This window comes from Limulus polyphemus, unplaced genomic scaffold, assembly GCF_000517525.1.
Source record: "Limulus polyphemus unplaced genomic scaffold, Limulus_polyphemus-2.1.2 Scaffold594, whole genome shotgun sequence".
Classification (NCBI taxonomy): Eukaryota; Metazoa; Arthropoda; class Merostomata; order Xiphosura; family Limulidae; genus Limulus; species Limulus polyphemus.
The window spans coordinates 281,832-299,867 of NW_013666204.1; the positions used below are offsets into that span (position 1 = coordinate 281,832).

The 18,036-nt window shown below is 32.2% G+C and overlaps 1 protein-coding gene and 1 long non-coding RNA gene across 8 annotated transcripts in view; one reads left to right on the plus strand and one right to left on the minus strand.

The window, feature by feature from the left end:
- The window catches only part of LOC106459333 (protein dopey-1-like), a 242,301-nt gene that overhangs the window by 111,364 nt on the left and 112,901 nt on the right, over window positions 1–18,036 (minus strand). For all 7 annotated transcript variants that reach the window (XR_002610553.1, XM_013918954.2, XM_022385808.1 and 4 more), the window contains 4 exons: window positions 15,243–15,465; window positions 4,143–4,380; window positions 2,369–2,551; window positions 822–947 (listed from right to left, as the gene is read on the minus strand). Coding sequence is in view for 6 of the 7 variants with exons in the window: in XM_013918954.2 (XP_013774408.1) it covers window positions 822–947; window positions 2,369–2,551; window positions 4,143–4,380; window positions 15,243–15,465 (770 nt within the window). In the remaining variant the exon portion in view is untranslated. The remainder of the gene's footprint in view (window positions 1–821; window positions 948–2,368; window positions 2,552–4,142; window positions 4,381–15,242; window positions 15,466–18,036) is intronic.
- Window positions 6,385–17,028, plus strand: LOC111085750. Its single transcript, XR_002610554.1, has 3 exons — window positions 6,385–6,395; window positions 13,395–13,401; window positions 16,936–17,028. It is a non-coding gene; the product is annotated as an uncharacterized LOC111085750 (long non-coding RNA).

The window sequence follows — 18,036 nt, forward strand, 5'->3', positions numbered from 1 at the left end:
ACTATAATTTATCAAGTTTAGTAACTAAGCTATATTTCAGACTAAACAAATATAAAATTCAAGCAGACTAAAACACAACCTACCTCCTTGAAATCTTGGTTCAAAAGAAGGAGATGGAATCCTAAAAAATTAAAATGGTTAAGAAAGCCACTAGGGAGACATTCTGAGCTTTAGATTGGTCATTCATGTCATATTTTAAAGAGCATTTCCAAAAATGGAAAGAGGTGGGTGGGGTGCCACTGTGATTCCTTACATGAGCAATACTTTAGCAAATAGAAAAGATAAGATACAAATGGCTATTGTTTGGCAGATGTCATTTGAATGATTTCTATTTCAATCAAATAGGTTATAAGGGTTCCACTTCTCATCCTTTCAGTCAATTTGATTAGCAGTTTTTTCTTTCATGAACAAAAACAGTTTCCATAAAACCATGAGCTGCTCACCCTATGGCAGCTACCATTACAGTCGACTGCACGCTGTAGCACAGTGAATCCCTGTAGTAATATGCACTTACTCATACAGGTTTCTATTTTTTATAAAGAGGAAATATTTTTTAAAAATCTAAAACCTTTTAAAAATGATAAGTTATTAAAATGTTTTATCACAAAAGTCAATGCCCATCAAAAAAAAAAAACTTGTGAGATACTTAAGTGTTACAATACATGTAGCCAGTGGTCAATTTTATACAGCCAGGCTGGAAAGAGTTAAGTGAAACTTTATCAGTAATGGATATTTTATAATTTGCTGTGCTTTCCTTCTGTAATTATTTCTTATGTAGAGTAACTCACATGCACAGAGCTTTAATTTTTGTACATTCTTACCTTTCTTGTGGGAAAAGTACCTTTGTGTCTTCTATCATACCAAACTACAGCAACAGCAGCCATAAAGCTGATCCCATGGTGTAGAGCAATAGGACTGAGGAGACTGAGAATATTCTGTTTCACAGTCTACAGAAAGAAAGAAAAGATATTATGATCTATAATCTTACAGAGAAAATTCATATTTATTTAACTTCCCAATTCACTTTTGAAGAAAAACAATATGACTTTTTAAAAGTGCATGGGTTATTTGTTTCTTGTTTCAGCTTAATGGCAGTGGACAAGTACAAGACTTCCCCCCAAAACAAAACCTTGTCAAAAATAAATATATTTTAAATGTTCAATGCAAATTTGATTAATTACATAACTTTAAAATAACTTGAGAAATTAGATAATTTATACAATAGCCACAACTCGCAAAACATTTGCAGTAGTTTTCATGCCCTTTACTTGAATGTTAACATATTCCTACACTGAAAATTTATTTCCGATAGATACTTACCTCCTCTCACAAATAGCTTTTCTCGACTGATACTACCCTCCATGTGCAAATTTACACTCGCCACACTAGCCTTGATACTCTCACCTTCTCTCACATATATTCACATGAGACATCTGCATGCTGTCATGCAGTAACCGTGAAACAGAGAAATTCACAAAAATGAAGAATTAAATCCTTAAGTAAAAAAAAAGTAGCTATAACGTATTTATAGCAGTCTATGAAATGAACTGAAGTAAGATTATTGAAAGGGAAAGTAAATGTAAAGTTGTAATGAAGGCAGACTTAGCTGAATATGCAGAAATATCTAAATGTGTGTTCACAAAATGATAAATGTATGGTTTTGAAGAAACTGTGCAAGCATATTTTAAAACTAAATAAGTTGAGAAGGCCCATAGAAATTGTACTTAGTGTAATGTGCATATTTTAGGAAACTATACGTAGGTTAAGTGTTGTATGTGTGAAATACTTTGCAAATCTAAAGTTGAAATCTAAGCCAGTCATCACATTATGACAATGAAATTATGCCACTGTGTACCATACTTATTGTATTGAAAAGTTTGACTAAGGAAAAACAAATACGGTAATCCTGAATCTAAAAGGCAATATGCAATCTAGGCCTTTCTAATGATATCAGAGTTGTATGTAGCATTTGATCAAGAAAAATTCCGTACAAACAAACACAAGTGTATTATCTATATAGATTAATTTATATTAGCACATCATTCCATAAATGTTTAACAAGTTAAAAATAAAACAGCAGAACTTTTTGTACCAAGTTTTAGGATTTCAATGACAATAAATTACTCAATTAAAAAATATAATGGCATGGAGAATGTGAGATAAAAAAAACCTGAGAATTTACATTTAATTCTTTCATAAAACTAATTTTCTGTAAAATCGAGAAAATCCAATTTGAAGAAAGTACTAAAGTTGCAGGTATAACACATGAGAGTCTCTTTAAAATATGACAAAAAGGTCACAGTATGTACGCTCCTTTACTCTTCACCTAAATACTATCCATAAAATATAAGAGATCAGAAGACAGCACCTTTGAAGAGCCCATAATCCACCACGAGACTGGTTGATTTTGGCTATTCTTCTCTGACTCAGTAACAGCTTGCCAGACTAATGTAAGGGCAGCCAAAATACGAGGCATGTTGCTCAAAAGAGCTCGGCGGGTTGTAAGAATTGGATCAAGGGCACTCCCTGGTTCCCTAGTTGCTGACTGATCCTAAGAGAAAAACATTTTTTTAATGAACCTGTAGTAAGAAAACTAGCAGGACTCTTCAAATCAAGTACTTCATGATTACGAACTTGGTAAAAGCTATAAAGTTAAGGTGTAATTTGAAGTACTTGTTACAGTTTCCATACTATAACTTTTAATACAGTATGTGTATCATCAGAACATTTTGCAGACTTTTGATAAACATTAAGTCTTTTGTACACACACATAAAATTAAAAAATAATTTTTAAATAAAGTATTTTTATTAAAGATTTGTCCATGAATTTATTTAGTTTGTTTTTTTTTTACTTCTCTGTGTGCAAAATGATTTTCTAATAAAATTAAAAATATTTTTCTTTGTCTCAAAAATCTCAGATTTAATTTGCATAATTTTTAAAATATGTTAAACAAATTTCAAACTTTTTTAGTAAAAATCTATATTTTATATTATTTTCTCTACATTAACTCTATATGATGTTCGTAAATTGGACTGACCTTATAACCACCAAAAAAAAATTGAAATAAATCTAAATCACCTTTTGTTCTTTCTAGAATCACTTCTAAATAGCTTTAAACTTGTAAGAGTATACATCGCTTTATACGTAAATTTTATTGTTTTAATTGCTCTTTGAACCATGCCTAAGTAATATCCCCTCCATAAAATTTATAAATCACTTGGCAAACATGGGGCTTATGTTATGATATCAAGGGCTACTCATGAGTGTACCTTGTGAAAATGTTTTACTATTATTCTTTATTTTACCTATTCTAACCTATAAAGTTTCTCATTTTTACATTTTAGTTACTTTTATAATAATAAATAAAGAATACACATGAAAAAACAAGAAATATAGTATTGACCTGGGCCTTTTTATTTATTTTTTGCTGTTAACTGTTGAGGAACTCAATCCTACTTTTATATACTAATGGTAATACTTAATTAAATAATGCATCAAAGAACATAGAATAATAACACGCAAAAAGCAGACAATGTTCTACAACTATCACTTTTACTGGTTTTCTAACTATACGACAAGAGCCATTAAAAATTTAGCTAAGCTTGTTGATGTGTTTCCCATAGGAATAAAGTTTAAACTGCAAGTGAAATAGACAATTCTCTGTACAGCAACCAATGTATTAAAACATGTCACTGACAGATTAAAACTGTGGCTTTCTCTTGGTTATAAATAATATGGTATTAAATGTTAGAGAGAACTATTGGCAATTTCTGAAAGAGAGAATATAACAGGTTGGAATGGCAAGAGGGATCTGATTTTGTATTTTATGGCTTTGTGACCAAATAAGATTAAAGGCTATAAAAATTATGCTTTGCCTGAGTGATCACAACATTATAAAGAGTAATTTATTGGCACAAAACAAGAGGAAAACCTTTTCTGTGTTTGCTTTATGTGCTTATTAACAATAAAACTGTATATCAATTTCTGAACTATCGTTAATCTATCTATCACAGTTTCTCTGCATACACATTTTCCTATACATTAGTGATTTCTCAAAATCACAAACATGATACACATGAGCATATGATTATTTTTGTATGTAGAAGACTTTCACTATAGAATCATAACTTTTAATGCTTACTTTCTGAGAGTCTGAAGTAGAGAAGACATGCAAAAGGTTGGATATGATCTGCGAGGCATTGATTCCAGGTGCATATGGTTGAGAAGGCATAGGTGGCAACAGTGGCTGATTAACAGGGGTGGAGATTGGAGCAGGTGTATCCAGTAGACAGTAGTGAGTGAGTGTTGTCAAGCTCTCTACTAATGTAACCAAATAGTCTGGAGGAGCATGAAATTCTTCTTTAGATGCAGATTGTTCCCTAAATTAAATGACAATATTTTTTAAACACAGGATGTCCATGAAAAAATCATAGCAAAATGTTAAATTTACTAATTTTCTATTGCAGCTAAACATAAAATTTAGTTTAGATAGTTCATGCAAATGAATTCAAAACTAGTACTCTTAATATGATAAGTACAACAAAATGAATGAGAATTAGACTTAAATCTGGAATCTGTCATCATAATGCAAAAAGCATGGCATGGCCTAAGAAAACCCCAAGGTAATCTAGCTTAAGATTACCAGAATTAAACTTATGAAAATAATTTTAAATGAAGTGGAGTTTTGAGATATAGAAAAATGGAAGTATACATAGACAGGCTAAGAAACAGACAAAGAGACAGGTAGATACCAATAACAGTTTGTTAAATTTACTCTAATTTCAGAGGGGACAAAAGGATTTTTTAAAATTTCATCCATTGTTCTGTTGTATGAAAAAAACTTTTAAAGATTTTGTTTGTCAAGCTTGTGCATATGATGAGGGGCAGATTAAGGCAGAAGCTGTTGGGGCTGTAGCCCCAGGTCTGAACTCAAAAAAAGGCCCATTATATAAAAAAAAAGACCAGTCTTCATTTTATTTAAGAAAACACTTAATAATAATCATTCAACCAAGTCTACTTATTTTTCAAGAGAGAGAGTTTGTGTGTGATGTGAGTAAGCCAATCATGAGATGTAGAGTGAAGAGGTTTGATTGGCTTGCTTCAAAATAGTGCGACTAGGTTCAACCCCGCTTGGAATTAGCATATTTGCATACAGTTTGCAATGAAAATATACTAGGTCTAAGCAAGGCTAGACCTAGTCATGTTAATCGAATAATAGGCCTTGGCGAATCAAAATCTCTTCACTCCACATTTTCATAATGATGTCAGCCAGGTTCCTCCCTCATAGCTTGCAATGACCAAGCAGTAGGGCTAGAATATGACTAAACATAACTTGCTAGGTTAGATTGAAGATACCTATATATTTCAATTATTCATTCTCAAAGGCTTCAGATTTTGTTGAAGAAAAAGAGTTCAATAATCACTGATAAGGTAAGGTAATGTAATAAGGTATTTTAAGTTTTTATGAGTTGTTATTGTATGACTTGTTTGTGTTTCTTGAAAATAATTTGCAAACTGTTTTCCCATGAAAAATCCATAATTACTTGTGGGTCTACATTGTTCCACTTAACAGTTGTAAATAATTCATTGACAACTTGAAAACATCATTAATTGAAGGATATATAATACAAGGCATCCAATATTAAATATTGAGAAAAATAGAAAGATAATTAAATTTGTTCCAAATTCTTTTGAAGATTATGAAGAAAGTATTCCATCATATGAAGTTAAATAAACATTAAAATTATTACAACATTCTTGACCACTGTACAACTGTTAACCTCATGACACAAGGTGAAAGTAGGAATTCTTTATTTAAATTCGGTTAAACTTCTTCAGAGGGTGAGGAAGAGAAGGGAAGAGGAGAGAAAAAAATACCAAAAGAAAGGGATGAACCCAAAAAAGGAAAAAAAAATGTTCTATCCTAAGCAAAAGAATGAATTTAAATGGGTAGAGTACAATGAGAGTGAACATCTGATGTGTTCCATGTAGAAAGTGTGAGAAGGAATGTACATTTGTCATGGGAACAAATAATTTTAGAACTGATTCTTTGAAAAAACATGATGCAAGTACATTACATATATCAGCTCAAAGAAGGCATGTCTTGGAATGGATGAAAAAGTAATTGTGCACAGTGTTTTGTTCATATACTGGAAAAGTGGAGATAAGAATGAGTGTTGGAGCATGTGCTGTACCTGGATGTTGCTATCAGAAGGCTAAATGACAGTCAAAAAGCACAATTGCTCACTTGTTTTAACACTGCTTACTTCATTGCTAAGAATGAATTGCCCTTTACTTTGTACCAAACTCTTCTTGATTTACAAGCTGAGAATGGTGTTGAGCTGCCAAATAGTTATTGAGCTGATCAGGCTTGTAGAAGATTTATGCAATTCATGTATGAGGATATCTGACAAGAAGCACACAGTTTACTGAAGAATACACAGATGTTATTTATAATGTTTGATGGTGCAACAGATTTTTCCCTTTGTAAACATGAGATTGTGTATGCTTGGGATGTGGTGGAAGTTGTGCAAAAATATATCTTTGTAAAGATAAAAAATGTGGAGCATGTACATGCCTAAGGTGTTTGGGCAGCAATAGAGTTTGCATTGGACAGTGTGGGCAATGCAGGTTGGAACTGGAAGGAAAACTAATTGCACTGGTTCAAATGGAGTAAAAGTGAACTTGGAGAAAAAGCAAAGTGTGGTAAAACTCAAAATTAAGTGCCTCATCTTGTTGCCATATCTTGTGTAGGTCACAGATTGGAACTTGGTGCATTAGATGTAATGAAGGATAAAGATGCAAAGATCTTTAGTGATCTTAAAACTGTTTTGATGAATTTACACAAACACTATCATAACAGTGCAAAAGCATTGAGAAGAGCTTCAAATGTTAACTAAAGCCAAGGAGAAGAACACGATAAAGCCAGTAAATTTGGAAGGTACCAGATGGATGTCACATCTGAGTCAATGTCCTGATGTCCTCTTATGGCAGTATTTAGTGTTTATTACTCAATTTGAGAACACTGTAGAGGATACGTGTGGGACAGTGGATGTTCAGAGCAGAGCCAAGCTAATTCTTAAACATCTGAAAGATTACAATCTTATCCATTACATGCACTTTCTAAAGGATGGATTGTCTATCATGAACAAACTTTCATTACAGTTTCAAAAGGATAGTTGTAGTTTACATGATGCTGTGGAAGTCCTTGAAACATCTTCCCTGTAGCAAAAACCAGGAAAAAAATCTGCAGATGTTCTGAAACAGTTTAGAGGAATATAATACATTCCAAGGTGTGAAACTTCATGCTCCCAATTTAACAGAGGAACAGCTCAAGAAAAAACAAAATTCCCTCATTCAGTTGGTTATCAACAATGTGAATAAGACACTGGTGACAGATTCTGACCATCTAATGAAGGACATGCAAATATTCTATCTAATCAACCTTCCAGAAACTGATGCTGATATTGCAATATACAAAGAAAATGAAGTAAATAATCGGTGTGAATACTACTCCACAGTTCTAAATAGGATGGGATGTGACATTCAACATTTGAAATAGGCAGAATGGCCAGCTCTGAAAGTTCATATGAAGAAGCAGCCAAGATGCATTAATGTTTAAGAATTCTATCAGAAGCTTTTCTTGAACCCCAACTTGAAAGACACTTTTAAGAACATCATCATGCTAGTTGAGATAATTTTGTGTATACCAGTTTCAAGTGCAATATGTGAGAGGGGATTTACTACATCAAGTCATTATCTTGTCATAGGAGATTACTGGTATTGACTGATGTTAATTATAACATTCTGTGCTTTTAGAGTAATAGCTATGAATAAAGTAATTCTAGCATAATACTCTAGTTTTAAGTTTTAAAATGTTATCGTTTTTACTTTTAATTTATTTTTCTACAAATGTATTCAAAATATTCTGTAATTCACAAATGTGCCAAAGTAGAGCATGATCACAGATCCAAATAGTATGTAATACTTCTGCAAATTTTCTTATTTTCCTTGACCTGGAATAATACAATAATTATCATTTGTTATTTTTCTTTACTTTGTATTTGTTTTCTTTTGCTGTTTTTGATTCATCCTCTTTGTTTAATAACATACTTTTACATCTATTTACCAACGTACCATGTCCTAATGTATGTAGTTATTCTTTATTTTTAGTTAGATGAAAAAAAAAAAGATTATTTTCCATCTGATATGTAAAGATGCACATGTGTAGTGACTTTCTGAAGGATGCTATGTGTTGAATATAGTGTAATATGTGATAAAGATCACTAATGTTTTTGTAATTTTTAGACTATTTTATTTATCATGCTTATTTTTACACCAGTGTTGGTACAAATATTGAAATCAAAAGCAATATAAGAAAAAAATTTTTCATAATTGATTTTTATTTCTTTCGAAGTTTACTGTCGATAAAGATATACATTGAAATTGTTCTACTCAAGACAACCTATTTCATCTTTGTAATTTGATAAATTGAAACAGTCTAACAAGGAAACACAACTGGTTTAGTGATATAAAAAGTTAATATCAAACCCTGATATGTAATGAATTATAACTGAAATGTGACTGTATTTAACAATATACTGGTTCATTAAAACAAACTGAAGACATATCACTTTGTAAAAGCTAGTTTTATAGTATTGGATATGGTAACATGAGTGCATGTGTACCACATCATTGCAACTTCTGATAGTTAGACATGGCTGAAAGGTAATAAAATAAAAATAATAAATATATATTGATGTATAATGTTATGAGATTTAAGCTATTTAGATTAAACTTTTGTGGTTTCTTGTTATAATTTTTTAGTTATTCTAGAATGAAAAAAGCGTAACTTATATCTATTTCCTAATTTTTTTATGTTGGTTAGGAGGTCGATCAAATTGACTAAACCTATACAGAGATACAACAGTGAAAATAAGAAATACAATGTAAAGTTTTTTCTAACAAAAACGTTTGATAATTATCTGGAGGTTATTATGAGGTTATAAACATTTTGCATGTGAAATATGACAATTTTCTTATGCATAAAAGTATTCTTAATCTTAAAATAAAAATTACTTTGCATGTTGGATAGTTCACATTCAAAAAAGAAAAATGTACAAATAATCATTACTTAAAAATTCTTAAAATTTAATAAAAAAATCTGATATCTTGAGTACTAAAGCCTTGTAATATTTACTGCTAACTTGCAAAGTTTCTTGAAGATATGCATGCTGTATTAAAAGTTATAGTATGAAAAGTATAAAAAACACAAAATGGTTATGAGGTCGGCCCCTGGGATCGAGCCTGTAGTGAGAGAGTTAGTTTTCATCTTATCTATTATACAAATGTACAAACACAATAATGGTTGAGAAAAGCTACAGTCAAAAAAAAAGAGGAAGAAAAAAAAGTAGAGAAAGTAATAGCTAAAACTAGGAAGCTAATGGATTTATGGGCATCATTCTCTAGTGCCAAAACTCTCAACAGCTAAAACAATAGAAACAACAATGTAGAATCTAAATCTTGCAATGCTGATGACCGTCAACCTCATCATATCAAATTGAGCCCTTGCCTTCAACCACAAAGTATGAAAAACATAACTACCAATTAAGAATGTGAAAACAATCATGTAGAGACTACTATTCTCAATGCTGATGACTGTCAACCTCATCAAATTGAATCAAGCCCCTACCAACAGGAAGAAATCCATTCTTGCAATGTCACTGAAGATATAAACCCATCATTTATATTTGATAGTGGTACATGGACACAAATTTCTGATGAAATGATGGATTTTGCTTGTGGGTGGGGATTACTTCTTGCCAGTAAATGGATGCAGATTTTGGTGCATGTACAAAATCAATTCTAGGTAACAAGTATAAAAACCAATGCTCAAAGACTTTTATCATGAGCAATTGAATGGAGAAAAGGTTAAAAAAAAGAGACTGGCTTTGCTAATTACCATGGAAGGGGAACATCTTTTCCATTATATGCAAATTTTTGGCAAAGGCAATGGAAACATCTTTGCTAGCTACAACTAGTTACTCTGACTTAAAACTAGACGGCACGAGCATGCTTGTTGTATCAAAGTTGCATCACCATATTTATTATTTGTAAAGCAAAAAGCAGACAAATTAACAAGACTTGAACAGAGAAGATGGAGTCAAAGAAAAAATACTGGCAACAAGTTCTAGAGCGTATTCTCTATGTCATAAAGTTTCTATCATCCAGAGAGCTAGCATTCAGAGGAAGTGAAGTAGTTGGTTCAGTGCATAATGGCAATTACAGAGGAATACTAGAGTTATTTAATGAGTATGATATACACCTTGCTGAATACATTCAAAAACACAAAATAAGGGAAAAGGTCATGTTTTATACTTATCCTCAACTGTTTGTGTTGAATTCATAAAAATCCTATACAACAAAATACTCACAGCCATTATCCAGGAAATCAAAACATCCAAGCAACACTCAATGTCTGCTGATTTTACTCCAGACATATCCCCCACAGATCAACTAACAATAATCTTTAGGTACATTCTAGATGGTAGACATGTAGAGAGATTTGCGCATTCTTACTGATAATCAATCACACAGGAGCAGAACTTGCTAGAATTCTCATTAATTTCCTTGAAAAGAATGATATAAAAATTCAAGATTGCAGTGGGCAGTGTTATGACAATGCATCTAATATGAGTGGCAAATTTGTTGGCATGCAAGCCTTGATCAAAGAGAAGAACCCCCTAGCAGACTATTTTCCCTGGTATGCTCATTCACTCAGTTTGGTTGGACAATGCACTATGAACAGCTCTATTGAAACGTGTTTATTCTCTGCCACTGAGCAAAAACTTTGTATTTTTATCAGCTTGAACCCACCTGTGGAAGCACCTATATGATGTGTGTTTAAACAACTAGTGCTTCTGACAATAAATAGGTTATCAGACACAAGATAAAGCTCATTCAGACACAATACGAGCCTTAAAAATAGGGTACAATGCCATAACACAAGTTCTTGCTTCCATTACAGAAGATGACTCTGAAAAGCCTCAAGTGCACTTTGAGTCAAGAAGCCTTATGATACAATTGGAACAACTACAAATAGGTATAATGACAGAATTATAGAAAGTTATCCTAGAGAGGTTTTACAAGATAAGCCATCCACTATAAAATTTCCAAATGGATGTCAGTACAGTTTCTCATCTGCTAAAAAAGACATTTGTGCAGGAATAACATAATTCATTTCCTGAATATTAGGAAAAGGATAAAGAACTGTCAGGATGCAAGACATATAAGGTTGAAAGATAAAGGAAAAGTAAGAGAAACACAGAATGGGACAAAGAGGATGCTGAAGAGAGTGAATTTTCACCCTCTACTCAATCTGAAGTTCATACTTTCTTAACAATAACTGACAAACTGTCACATGCACTAGACAACAGAATAGTGACATATGAACATGAAAGTTGCAAATTTGGGTTTCCACAAAACATAAAAGTCAATGCCTACAGAAGACCTCTGCAATGCTACTAAAAAGCTGATTAGTACGTATCTTATGGACTTGGAGAGTTTCACAGAGGAAGAAACTGTACAATTTAAGGTTCATTGAAAAACCTTCAGAATCAAAGGATCAAGGTATGCTGAGAATGATGTGTGACCAATCTCTTAAATCAACATTCCAAAACATCTTGATAGTCTTAAAGGTGTACCTGTGCCTCATGTCAAGCAACTGCTCAGGAGAAAGGTCATTCTCGATGCTAAAAAGGATACAGAACACATTTTGATCAACAATGTGCTAAGACAGACTAAATACACTGGCACTTTTGTGCATAGAAAATGACTTGTTAAAATTGCTTAACACGAAACAGATCATAAATCCTTTTGCCACAAAAAAAAGCCATGAAATCAGTAGTTTTAACCAAGTACAGATGACATGGCCTGCTACTACTGCTGGGCATACTATGTGAGTACCAGTGTAATCTAAGTATGTGTGTGTGCAGTGAATGCGTGAGATGTTGAGTTTACGTGTAAGTAGTTTCTTTCTGTCTATATGCTTTGCTGTCCAAATGCATATTTCATCTGTGTTGGAGCACAACTTTTCCTTTTCAAGAAAAATCCAATATTATTCATTAATTTGTAAATGAATCTTGCAAGTCTGTGGGTATTATTTTCCCATTGTCTCCAAAAGTAAAACATATATTGAGGTTTAGTTTTTTATCTTAGTTTTTAGTAGCAATCATAATAGGACTTGTAAAACAATTTAGCCCCAGGCCCATCTGACCCTTAATCCACACTTGCATATGATACTATCACTTACCTAACACAGAATTACAACGATATTACTTTCATGTAATGAAATATGTTAAAAGAAATGTCTGCTGTATCACAAAATGTTAAATCTAACAGACATATCCAATATTCATGGCTTTTAATGAAACTACAATTGCCAGTGGTTTTGGCAATAGAAAATAAATAGGATTATGATCATCTTTACTGATGTCGATCAGAACAGAATCAGGGTCCTCCTCACATTCCATTCATGATTCCCTTGCCCATATTCATGCTGAAACCTATTATGCATCAGTTTAATCCACAATGCAAGTGACTGAAGTTGGAAGGAGAAGGAGCATGATTCAAAAAGCAAGTAATTTATGTTTAAAGCATATTTTAATAAAGTATTGTTGTATCAACTACATCTTATTTCTTACATAATAGAATACCAGAATTCCCATGGATGAAATAAAGAGGGGGTAAGAATAGAGCAACCTCACAAAGAAATAAGCCGACAAAAAAACAGCAAAGTGTAACTGAGATAGATGAAAAAGTTGCAGATACGATCTTTTTCTTGAGGAATCATCAGGTTCCATGTATTGAACAGCAACTAGAAGAGAAGAAAGGATGCCAACTAAGAATCACCACCTTGATTCACTGCTCAACTCAGTGGAAAAAAAAAAGCTTGAGAGAACATTATAAATTGCATTACTCTGTCAAATGTATAAAGGCTTGCATAAAGCATGATGCACTTAATTATAAAGGTTCATACCTTTATTCTGAACAGATTAAAGTGACTGGAGAGAGGTGGGAAAAAGGAAGGACACCTTATTATAATGCATTACAAGTACTCATAAGCTATTGCTACTGAAAGAGCTAGGAATAATTAGAACTGGAGAGAGAAGAAGTGAAATCTAAAAAATTAAACAAGTGTAAAGCAGCTTTCTGCCAAATTGTATTACTATAAATAAAACTTACGGTATAAATCCCTGTATTGTCCATGATGTCGGTAAAACACAAAAGTTCAAGAAGTCTTAATATATAATGATAAAACCCTAAAACCCTAGCACTTTTGAAAGGTGGACTTTTCATATTCAGAGACAAACTGGGAATCAGTTTGCCCCTGAAGAAGAAAGGTCCACTTTTCAAAAGCAATCAGGTTATAGGGTTTCTATCAATCAGTGTTCTATAATACTATGATATTTTAATATTTGAACTTTAGACTTCCACGTGATAGTCAAGTGCTATAACCACTGTAACACCCAATCTTTGTAACCTAATGTTAACAGATAATCCAAATCCATAATGTAAAGTATTATGTTATTTTTTTCTTAATATTGTAGTATCTTTCTATAAACAACATCAATTACTAATTAAATAAAGTTATAAAGAAATCCCAACTCAACTGGGATTTGAACTCAAGACTTCTACTTGAGACAAACCACTGAGCCAATTGAAACATCACTAACAGAGTCGAACATTACTGATAAAGGGAGCATTCCAAACAAAGAGTGGCTATAATTATATAGATATCTACATGTATGATGTAAAGCTTCATTTTCTAAGACTGTAGTATTTAACATTAACCTCCTCTAAGCTACAAAGCTGACTATCATCTATATTCACATGTATAGTGTGAAGCAGCATTCTGTAAGACTTTGGTATTTCCATTAACTTCCTTTCTGTAGCCAAACTGATTATAATTCATATCTACACATATGATGTAAAACAGCATTCTGCAATACTGTGGTACTCAACATTAGCCTCCATTCTGTAACAAAGTTGACTATAATTTAAAACTACATGTATGGTGCAAAGCAGAATTCTGTAAGAATGTGGTATTTCCATTAACTTCCTTTCTGTAGCAAAGCTGAATATTCTTAGACTGTGGTATTTAAGATTATCTTCCACTCTGTAACCAAACTGATTACAATTAAAACTACATGTATGATGCAAAGCAGCATTCTCTAAGACTATGGTACTTATCATTAACCTCCTTTTTATAACAAAGCTGATTATAATTACTATAAACACGTAAGGTGCAAAGCAGCATTGTGTAAGACTGTGGTATTTACCATTTACATCCTTTCTATTAATATAACCAATATCTACATGTGAGGTGCAAAGCAACATTGTGTAACACTGTGGTATTTATTATTAATGTCCTCTTAATAACCAAACTGACTATAACTGATATGTACAGTGCAAAGCAGCATTTTGTAAGACTGGTATTTAACATTAATATTCTATTTCTAATAAAGCTCACAACAGATAAGATTTATATATCCATTCTGTTAAATAGTATTCTGCAAGGTTGTGGTATTAACACTGTATATAGCAGATATATTTTGGTTGACACATTGTTATATATTCTCCTTCACATTCAATCACAAGTTCTTAAAGTTACCCTCTTTTGTGAAAGAAACCTGACTATAATAAGTAAAACATATTTTTGTAAAACTGAGTTTTTTAGCAGTAGTGAACTGCTTGTGATAATAGACTATTATTTATATAATCAATGATATTGATTGTAAATACATTTATAGTAAGTTTCTTATCAGGTTGGGTGTGGACTAGTGGTTAGGAAGCCTAAACTGTGAACCTGAAGGTCTATGATTTGTTTCCTGCTATTACATCAATATGCTCCCTTTGTTGTTGACCTGGGTATACCAGACAAATAAATTATATCCATTTAAAGGAGGCAGTGGAAAACCAACTCAACTATTATTTCCCCATGACAGACGTAATGTCTTCATGTGTCATTGTATCCACCTATCCGTAGTTTCAATGATGTTTTTTTTAAAAGCTTTGTTATAATGTCAAATGTTAATATTTAAGAAAATTATAATCTTTTGTAAAACATAGAATTGTAACTTAATGCAGTAAGTTGGCCTTCAGCATTACCTATTAATTTCATGTTCATCAAAGAATTCTCTAATATTTATTTTGGTTGGGACAAGTACAACAACAAACTCACCTAATACAATCTTCTGTGATAATGTGAATTTTAACAGCATCTTCTAAGTTGTGACAAAGCTGGCTGACCACAGAAAGGACAAGATGAGTGAGAGAACGACCAGCAAATCTCAATGAAGATATAAGCAAACTGAGCCAGTGTGTGTGAAGATGAGCCTTATGGTGTTGTCTCAAAGCACAAAGAAGGGCTGTGAGGAACATGGGCTGCGATGGAATTGAGATTCCTAAATATGGAAACATTATAGTACTTTATTGTATATACAAATGATAACCTTTGATGAAACAACAATAACAAAAAATAACTTCAATTATCCTTTGAAAATGCAATACTGAACAGGAAAATGAGAAAAGTTCAAGCTAGAATTTTGAAAGCTTTTATCAAAGTAAAACAGTGACAAATTTCTAAAACCTTTACAGTTAAAGGAAACACTGTTGAGGATATTCATAAACAAAAAAGAATTTTGCTGCAGGAGAAGTGGGTTCAAATTGGATCTTGGTCCTTTAACTGTTCCTAACTTAGCTTTTCCTTTGTCATACCTAGTATCAATTATGTCTTTTTTTATAAATGTAAGCTAAGGTTGCAACTCTATTTATTATAACTACCTTCTACTTTTAATAATAATAGGGTTTTTAAAAAAGTTTTAGCTTAAAGTTTGTTTGCATTTGTCTTTAGCATTATAAGCCTTAAGATATATCACTGAGCCAGTGGGAGGATCTACCTTAAAGCTATGAGTAACCAACCCACTGATTGTGTTTACTGAGATAAAACTCCAATAAAGAGAGAAGAAAAGAAAAGGGTGTAATCACTGCAATATTTCAAGAATGGATCTAGTATCCAAAAAGACATGTAGTGATCTATTGCAGGTAGAATAATAGAGATTAGACTAATTGTGAAACTACTAAAAACAAAATAAATTTTATATTAGCTGAAAACAAAGTAATCATGCACTAACTGATTGTGTTCTGGTTGGTTAAAATGAAATAATTAATTTGCACTTAATAAGAAACTGTATTTAATTAAAGAAGATAGAAATAGACTTGAATTGTAACTGTTAGGTTTTAGGTATCATTTAGTGTGTTCTTTCTGTTGGTTTCAAATATACCCATCAAATAAGAACACACAGTTTAGATAAAATTCCTTCAAAGCTATGATAAGTATGAAGAGGCTTCACTGATGGATTTGAATTTATATATCTCCTCAAATTGAGAAGGTGGGAGGCTCAAATTTTATATTTTAGCCATTCAATATTTACAGGATATGTTTCTAATTGGTTGGACTTGTATATGATTAAAAAAATAAAATCTGAAAAGGAAAATTTAGAGAGGAAATATGTCACATGACACAAATAAGTGAAGATTGAGAATATATTCAAATATTTCCTCTTGAAATTATGGAATCAAAACTAATATAATATAAAAATCTGAATTAGAAATTATATTATGATGCAAACTTCTTAATATTTTGATAATAAAGTTACTTAATTACATTTTGGACGTAAAAGGACATGCATGCTTTGACAAAACCGAGTGTATAGGTTTTAGCAAATACACTAACTGGTACACCTTCTTTAGCTCACTTAGCAAATTACACAGGCCTGCGATGGTTTTATTGTCTTGATATTTTTACATGTTCTACAGCAATTAATGCATTGCTAAACCCGTAAATTATATCCATTTTTCTCCATCACTTATAGATTTTTCATAACACGTAGTTTTGGGACTGAAAGACGTAGATTTCACAAAAAAAAAATCAGAATGAATGAGGATGCATATTCATTTGACATCAATGTTCTCCCTTTTCTTCAGTTTGTTTGTATTTTTGTTAACAAATATAATGATAAAAATGTTCGTTGTGGTAAACAAAATAATGATCTGTAATAATTTGATAAAGTAAGAGTTTTTTTTTCCTTCTTGATTTGTAAAAAATCCTTACTTGACAGAAAAAAATGAATATTATTTTTTAAATTTGCATAGATGAATTACAGAAAATACGTTATCAAAACCAAAACACCTTTTATGAAGTTTAAATTTGCAAGCCTGTGTTGTTATAAAATGAAATGATTACAGTGGTCCATTACTATGAGGGGTATGGCAATATCCAGTACTATTCACTAGATGAAGTTTTCTCTGGTACAGATGATTCTTTTTCTCAGCTACAGTGCAGTGTTTAAATCAATGTTGTATATGTCTGTGGAAATGTAGTCAGTAAAACAACGTCTACGGGTGTAGAGTAGCATGAGGCACTCTCTGATACCCTTGAGTTTGCATGTTGTGTAATGTTCAGAAAATCTTCAGTATGAGAGGTTTCAGAACCACTAGCTGTATCACAGTTCAGACAGTTCTTTGTGGGTAGCAGTAATGTTTAACACTCTTCCCTGTACTTCCAATTTCCAAATGTTATGAGCTTTTGTACTACATTCACCAATCTTGCTGCAGGGTCCTTTAATTTCTCCTTTAACTTTCCTGCATCATATTCAGTATCCATTCATAAGTAGAATGCTCAGAATTACATTGGTTATCATCAGGGCTGAGACTTAAGGTTCTAATGCAACATATGTAAAGGATCAACACTACAAAAGGACAAGCAATTCAACTACTGCTGAGATAGTTCATCTGCATTTCCAAGCTGTTGGCACATTCAGTGTAGTAAAGTGAAAATTCATTCCTGCAATCTTGTGATCTAATGTGCAAAAGTACCTTCTAGTTCTGTAAGGTTCATCAACCATTTCAGTGATGCATAATCTACTCTAGCAGTAAATCTTCTACAATAAAACATTGCCAAAAGTTTATTCTTT